The sequence below is a fragment of the Arachis hypogaea genome, chromosome 10, assembly GCF_003086295.3.
Source record: "Arachis hypogaea cultivar Tifrunner chromosome 10, arahy.Tifrunner.gnm2.J5K5, whole genome shotgun sequence".
Lineage (NCBI taxonomy): Eukaryota > Viridiplantae > Streptophyta > Magnoliopsida > Fabales > Fabaceae > Arachis > Arachis hypogaea.
The window spans coordinates 4,000,163-4,008,652 of record NC_092045.1 but is presented as its reverse complement, the minus strand read 5'-3'; the positions used below and the strand labels follow the sequence as shown (position 1 = coordinate 4,008,652).

The following is an 8,490-nucleotide window of genomic DNA, read 5'->3' as shown; positions in this document are numbered from 1 at the left end:
TCTTATGAAATTATTGTTAAATTAATCCTAAAATTTTTGAAAAATTAGCAGACATGAGTATAGTTGATGCAAATCGAAAACTTTTGAGACAAAATTAAAACAAAATAAAATTTAAGGATATTTTTAAAATTTTTATCAAACTTTAAATACAAAAAATATACTTTACTCTAAATAATAAGATAAGTTTTTATTTTTTATTTTTTTGTCTCTTTGAGGTTACCGATCTAAGACTTTAATATTAGTGTCGTATCATTTGATTCCAAGCCTTTTTAACGCCACCAATAGTTGTTTTGAAAGATTATACTTCAATTCAGAGGCAAAGTTGTCGCCGTTGGTTCAGATATATCAAAAGACAACTATTAAACCACTCTTCCACCTTAATCCATGACAATAATAAGGCTTAGTTTGATAAAGCTTTTACTTTTTAAAAGTAGCTTATAAAAGTTAACTTTTAAAAGATGACTTTTTAAAAGTTGTAGCATTTATGTTTGGTAAATCAAATCAAAAACAACTTTTAATAAACATAAGCAACATCAATTGTGTTTGGTAAAATAGCTTTTAAAATTTAAAAATACTATAATAGACATAAATACAAATATTAAATTTGAAAATTAGTTAACATATGAAGTTATATTAGACTTTTAAATTTTGAAAAGCACAAGCCAACTTTGAAAAGCTCTATCCTAGGTGCTTTCAAAAGTACCCCGATCTTTTAAAAGCTCCAAGCACAAGCACATGATCTTTTTGATTTACCAAACACAAAATGAGGAGCTTGAGCTTTTAAAAAGCACAAGCACATCTTCAAAAAGCTTTACCAAACCAAGCCTAAAGAAGTTTTACAGCCCAACAGAATATACAAATTCAGTTATAATTTTATTTTTTATTATCATCTTATCTTTATCTATCCTTATCTATCTTTATTTGCTTTTATCTTTCATAGATCAATGCTTTATATTTAGTTAGTTTTACCTTTATAGTTTACAATTCCAATCAATAAAATTTCTTCATCTTTTCTTTTTTTTATTCTTTCATAATTTTATTATCTTTGCTTATTATTTATGTACTCTTTCCGTTTTATTATGGTATCAGAGCTCTTTGAGCTCTGCTGACATTCATGGATAGACCAATTAATTTAGATCCTAAAACCCTTTCAACCTCCCCTCCCACTATGAATAATCAACCTCCCTATTCTGTCCTAGGTCAAGAAAGAAGGGCACACGAGCAACTTCATGAGGAGCTTCTTTTGGATCTTTTGTCAGCCCAACACTTTTCTTTTATGGCACTTCCTTCCAATGAAAAAACTCATCCTTCAAACCCACTTGAGCTTTGGTCAAGTCCAACTGCTTATTATCTTTGTTCTTTTAATACTTTTTCTATTGTTAACAATTTTTCAAAACGAGATTCATTCTTGAATACTTGGATCATTGATTCTGGTGCCACAGATTATATTGCATCAAATTTGTCTTGGTTTATTTCTTACACCCAAATTTCTCCTATTATTGTTCATTTACCAAATGGTTCTCAAACTACTGTTTCTTATAAAGGCATTGTTCAATTTTTACCATCTTTGATTCTTCATGATGTTCTTTATTTACGTCATTTCAACTTTAATATTATCTCTGTCTCAAAAATTACTTCATCACTCATATGTGAACTCACTTTTTCATCTTCTTCTTGCACTCTACAGAGCAACAATTTGCGGACGATTGATTTGGGCAGAATAAGAGAGGGATTATATGTCTTTGAACCCAATTTTGGTAAAATCCATCCACTACACACTCCATAAATTCCATCAAATCTCCACCCATTACACCTTCAAATATATGGCATTTTCGTTTAGGACACCTTTCCGGACAAAGACTTAATGATTTACATAAACATTTTTCTTTTATCTCTATGCATCATGACCAGACTTGTGACATTTATCATTTTTTCTAAACAAAAGAAACTTTCATTTTCTCAAAGTTTTAACAAAGTCAATGCAAGTTTTGATTTATTATATTTTGATATTTGGGGTCCATTTCGACAAAATTCTATTCATAATCATAAATATTTTTTACTATTGTTGATGATTTTTGCCGCTTTACATGAGTTATTTTATTAAAATCAAAAGGAGAAGTGCAAAATCATGTAAAAATTTTATTACTTTAGTTGATACACAATTCAACTCTATAGTCAAAACTATTCATTCCGATAATGGACCAGAATTTATTTTACATGATTTTTATGTTTCAAAGGGCATTATTCATCAACGTAGTTGTGTTGAAACTCCTCAACAAAATGGAAGGGTAGAACACAAGCATAAACATATTTTGAAAATAGCTTGTGCTCTTATGTTTCAATCTAATTTACCATCATCTTTTTGGTCTTATGCTGTTAAACATGCTGTTTATTTACTTAACAAAGTTTCGTCATTCGCAATTAATTTTAAACACCATTTGAAATTTTATTCAATCATCCACCAAATTATCATGACCTTAAAGTTTTTGGATGCTTATGTTTTGTTTCTACCCTAATGGCAAATAGATCAGAATTTGATCCAAGAGCCAAAAAGGCTGTGTTTATTGGCTTTCAACATGGTTTTAAAGGATATATTGTTTATGTTTTAGAAAATAAAAGGATTGAGATTTCTACAAATGTGATTTTTTATGAAATGATCTTGCCCTTAGTCACCAAAAATTTCCAATTCTGTACACTCATCCCAACATTGCCAAACACACCTTCTCAAAAACAAGATTCAGTTAGTCTTCCAGTTGAACCCTCACCTATACCCATTGACCCAACTCCATCTAATTCTTTATTTTCTCCAACAACCTCTCTTTCTTCCTCACTGTCGTTTTCTAACCAAGTTGAAACCATGACCGCCGAATCTCTTTCAACACACACACCCATCTCTCCTTCCGCACTAGACACTAGTCCACCATCACCTCCTCATCCCCCGTCACCCTCTTCACCACCTAAACAACCCCATCCTCGTCATTCCGACCGGTCTCACCGACCTCCAGCATATCTTTCTAATTACTTGTGTAATTTCTCTCTCATCTCTATAAATCAATCTCCCTCAAAGTGCAAGTATACTTTATCTTCAGTCATGTCTTTTTCTTCTCTTTCATCTTCACATAAAAAGTTTCTTTTATCTCTATATTCTGACATTGAGTCAAAGTCTTTTAAGGATGCCAATCAACACTCTAATTGGCATAGTGCTATGAAAGATGAGTTGGATGCTCTTGAGCTGAAAAAAATTTGGCGCCTTGTTGATTGCCCTGCAGGCTTTAAGCTGGTTAGCTATAAATGGGTCTATCGCATAAAACGCAAGCCTGATGGTTCAGTTGATCGATATAAAGTGTAACACCCAAACTTTTAGCACGTCATGATCGTACCAAAAGTAAGGTGTTACGGACCTGATTTCCTTTATTATAAATTTACTATTGAGCATGTATGTCGATATCGCGTTTCAGTTTTTGAGAAAATTCCAGAAAAAAATCCTGTTTTTACTAACTAAAAATCACATATCAAGAGATCTTCAAACACTAATATTCACATAATTACTAAAAGAGAAAAGGACAAATAGGTCCCTAACCTTTTGCCCCACAGACATTTTCGTCCCTGACCATTGAAAAATACTTTTAAGTCCCTCACCTCTTTAAAAGTTGGACAGATTAGTCCTTCCGTGCAAATACCTCCGTCAGACTCAACGGAAAAATCTGACGTGGCTTCGTTTTGCTTACCTGGCATTAAATTAGGCTGCCCATGTGGCATATTAGTGAAAGGTCGGTTTTGGAAAATGGACAAAAAATTCCCTCTGTCTAAAAATAGCATATATTAATTAAGCAAACTCTTGAGAATACTCCTCCTTTCACCATTCTCTCACAGGCCTTCTTCTCTGCTTCTTCAAAACATCACCGTCCTCATCCATAGATTCCAACCCTTTCCAGTTTTCTCCTACTACTACTGCTATTACTCTTGTACTTCTTCTTGTTGTTGTTCTCATCTTTTGCATTGGTAGAAGCAGCAGAAGCAGAAGCAGTCAACTCAGCTTTGGGTCTCTGCATTCCAACGTCATTCTCAATCTAATCCATCACATAATCCTTCAACACAGCACCTGATGAACCTCCGTTCTCTTCATTTACCAAATTGCCCCCCCACACCCTTCCTATTTTTCTTCACAACTGCATCAGGCGATGGAATTTGTCCTTCCGGAGATTGCTCCTCAAAAACAGAGGCACCGTCACTGAGCATTTGAAAATATTTTTAAATCTCTGAACTTAACAAATCTTGGACGGATGAGTCCCTCCGTCGAATTGCCTCCGTCGGACCCGTCGGAGAAGTCTGATGTGGCTCCCGTGCGGATGACGTGGCATGCATGGTTGACACCTGGACTGCTGAGTGGAAAGCTACATTCAGAAATTGGATAATAAAGTCCCTACACCACTAACCTACGTCGTTTTGCCATCCAACCCTTACAAAGTCCCTTACAATGCCAATTACACCCATACCTCCCTTTCTGAATTACAATAAACCCTAAGGAATACCAACGATCATCATACTCTGTTTCTCCCTCCAAAAAGATCACCACCCAAGGCTGAGACGTTTGCCGTGTACAGTGGCTATCGAAGAGGCCTCCATTGTTGTCTGAGTTGGTGTCTTCGTCACCGAAGGTAAGAAGTCTGTATTGCACCTTAGTTAGTTGATTGTGAGGTTAAATATGTATGCAAGTCTGAACTGTATTGTGAAAGGACTAATCGTGCATGTTGATCAAAGTTGTCAAAAAAGTATTGGGGTTTTTCGATTGAAATTGAATTACCGTTAGGGCAAAGAAAGCTTCTTGGTGATTTTTTGTTTATGGATGTTGAAGGTTCTTGCCTTTTAAAATGTGAAAAGAGTAATTCTTGATCATTGTTTACAGTTCTCCAAAGAAGACATCTGCAACGAAGACAGGTGCTAAAAGAAAGAGGAAGACGTGGAAGAAGATAGGACAAAGTAGTGGACCCAATGAATAGCAGACCAGAAAGAATGTTGGGCCTGATCCTAATGTGCAGCCCAACAGAGGCCCACAATCGAACATGGACCAAGATGTTAGGTTCTATGTGAGCCTGATCCAAGATGATGATGATGACCCGGTATATGATTATGAATCTGAGACTTTACATACACCTATTTCATCAGATGATGAATCAAGCAAGCATAAATTCCCTGAGTTTAATGATGATTATGAGCATGGAGAGGGGAGGTTTGAGTTAGGAACTAGGTTTGCCACCATAGAAAGATTTAAGGAAGTTGTAAAAGACTCATTCATTGCTGAGGGTAGGGAGCTTAGGTGGATTAAGAATGACAAAGAGAGAGTGAGGATGAGATGCATGGATGATGAGTGTTCGTGCCTGGTTCATTTATCATACAATAAGTCTTTGCAATGCTACCAGGTGAAGACTTACAAAAATGACCATACATGTGCAAGGGACATGGAAAGTAATGCGGCTGATCAACATTGGATTAGTTTGAAGGTTGAGAAGAGAATGAATACACAGTCTCATGTGAGGACAAGTGAGGCTATTGACTTTCTCAGAGAAGAATTCTCACTCACTGCACATCCAAAAATGGTTTACAAAGCAGTTAGAGAGGCAAGAGAGAGAATCATGGGTAATGAGAGGGAGCAGTATAGTAATGTTAGAGGTTATTTGTTTGAGATATTAAGAAGCAATCCAGGGTCTAGGGTAGAGTTGTGTGTCACTCCTATACCTCAATCTCCCTATTTTAATAAGCTTTACATATGCTTAGAAGCATGCAAACAGGGGTTCAAGAGTGGGTGTAGGCCATTGATACATCTTGATGGCTATTTTCTAAAGACTTATTATGGTGGACAACTCCTCACAGCAGTGGCCCAGGATGCCAATAACCAATTTTACGTGGTTGCCTATGGAGTAGCTAGGTCTGAAACTATGGAATCCTGGAAGTGGTTCTTAACCCTTCTCGAAGAGGATTTGGGGGATGTGCGGACTCATGGTTGAAACTTTATGTCCGACCAACAAAAGGTAAACTTCATAACTACTTAGTGTTGTTGAATACTATGTTATTTCTTATTAGCTCTATACACCTGCTGCTTTAGTTAATATGATTAGTGCTGTTTTAGTTAATATGAATTAGTGCTGTTAGTATGAATGTACAACTGCTGCATAAGTTAAGGAAGAATTACTGCTGTTTTAGTTACTATGAATGCACTACTACTGCATAGCTTAATATGAGTTGATGCTGTTTAGCTTACTATGAATGTACTACTGCCACATAAGTTAGTATGAATTAACTAAGTATGTAGTTGAATACTATTTTGGTTAACAAAGATGGTATGATGACTGCTATGTTACTTGATATGATTGTTAAACTACTATGTAGGGATCGCTACCTGCATTGAAGGCAGTTATGCCAAATGCCCATCACCGAAATTGTGTGATGTACATTTGGAAAAATTTTATCAACCGATTTAACATACCAAAATTTAAGGAGCAAATGGAAAAGTTCAAGCGAATTAACCAGGGTGCATGGGAGTATCTATCGAAATTTGAGCCAGCAACTTGGGTGAAGGCCTATTTCTCACATGGACCAAAAGTGGACAACCTCACAAATAACATGTGTGAGGTGTTTAACTAGAAGATTGTAAACTATAGAAGCAAGCCTATTCTCACAATGTGTGAAGAAATTAGGTGCTATTTGATGCGGAGAATGGTCAAGCATAAGCAGTTACTACAAAATGTTTCTGGAAAGCTCGCATCTATTCAGCAAAAGAGGCTGGATCGTCTTATAAGGCCCAGCAACAAGTGGCTTGCAGAGTGGACAGGTGACGAGGAACGAAAGAGATTCGAAGTGAGTCGTAGGACAACAAAGGTGGATGTGAATCTCATCAAGCAAACTTGCTCATGCAACAAATGGCAGCTGACTGGTTAGTTTTAATAGCATTATTAAATCTATTCTGATTTATATGGTTTACTGTTCTGAATTATCTGGTTTAATTGTTTACAAGTGCATGATGTTGCTCTGTTTTAGGCATGCCCTGTATCCATGCAGTTGCAGCAATAAGGAAAAGACATGATCAACCAAAAAATATGTGCACTCATGGTTATGCATGGAGTCAATCCATAAGACATATGCATATTCTATCCAACCGGTGCCTAGTCAGAAATTTTGGACACGGAGTGAGTATTCGAGACCAGATCCTCCCATCATAAAGAGACCAATAGGCAGACCAAAGGTACACAACAGACAAAAGGATTCGGCTGAACCAATGATGCAGCAATGTGCCAAGCTTAAGAGATCCTTTAAGGTAACTTGTAGTAAATGTGGGTCGGAGGGACATAATTACAAGACATGCAAGGGTGCTCCATCTAACCCTAACTGGAAACCTAAGACCAAGAAGTCCAAGAAAGGTCGGACAAGTCAGTCACTAGTTGTCCTTCCACTATCACAGTCAGCACTATAGGATGATGTTAGTATTGTATTTATTGTTAGTAATCTACTATATTGGTGTATGTCTCTGTTTAGTTAAATATTTGAGGATTCATATAGTAATGAGTAACAGTAGTCAACTTAAACTTACAGGATGCCCCTAACACCCAAAGTGCTCCATCTAGCCAGGCAGCTTCTAGCCATGCTGCATCTACCCAGGCTGCATCTAGCCAGGCTCCAGATGTAAGTATAATATATAATTGTGAAATGTTGACCATTTAAACTGTTATTTATCCTAAGTCTCATGAATATTGTCTTATGTATCACAACCAGGTTCTAAGTGTTGTGCCAGCAACACCAAACCCTGTAACACCAGCTCCCGTGGCAGACCAACCCCAGCCAGGTCGTGTAACTAGAGGTACACCATTTAGGCCTCCACTTCAAGTTCCATCCACAGCTCACCAAATGTTTCAACCAAAAACTTCAAAGATCAGGCCCAAACAGAAGATATTCAGGCCACCTGCCCCACTTCACTCCCACCTCCAAGTCAGCCTGCACCACCACAGCCTCAACCATCTCAAGTCAGGCCAAGACCGAGTACAGCAGCTTCCAAGGAGACATTGGCAGCAGCAAGCACAGCAACAACAAGACTGTTCAAATTCATTCCTAATCCACCATCCATCAATCCAAAGACATGAAGAAATATGACATCTTGGGCATCCCACTATGCCTTGTAATAGCATTTAGGAAACTTGAATGTGACAACAATATTTTTTTGGGAGAATTGGTGGCTTTTTGAAGAAGCTCTTAGGATTTTATAAACTGTTTCAAACTTGTTAGGTGTTTGAGGCTTACTTTTGTGATGTTAAGCTTCATAATACTATACACTTGAGCAGATTTATTCTTTTTGGGTAGCTTTTAGAAAATGTGCCTGTCGCAAAGATGTTTACCAAACTTTCAATATATGTTATGTGTTTAAGTATACAACTTTTATGCCTACTTTTCTCAATTATTCAATGCTTCTTTAGATATTGACAACATAATTTCAACACCCTA

The 8,490-nt window shown here is 36.6% G+C and overlaps 1 protein-coding gene across 1 annotated transcript; it reads left to right on the top strand.

The window, feature by feature from the left end:
* The first annotated feature begins 5,063 nt into the window (after positions 1 to 5,063).
* LOC112717193 (uncharacterized) lies at positions 5,064 to 6,642 on the top strand. Its single transcript, XM_025769291.1, has 2 exons — positions 5,064 to 5,987; positions 6,388 to 6,642. Exons 1-2 carry the CDS (start codon positions 5,064 to 5,066, stop codon positions 6,640 to 6,642), a joined length of 1,179 nt encoding a protein of 392 aa, XP_025625076.1.
* The last annotated feature ends 1,848 nt before the right edge of the window (positions 6,643 to 8,490 follow it).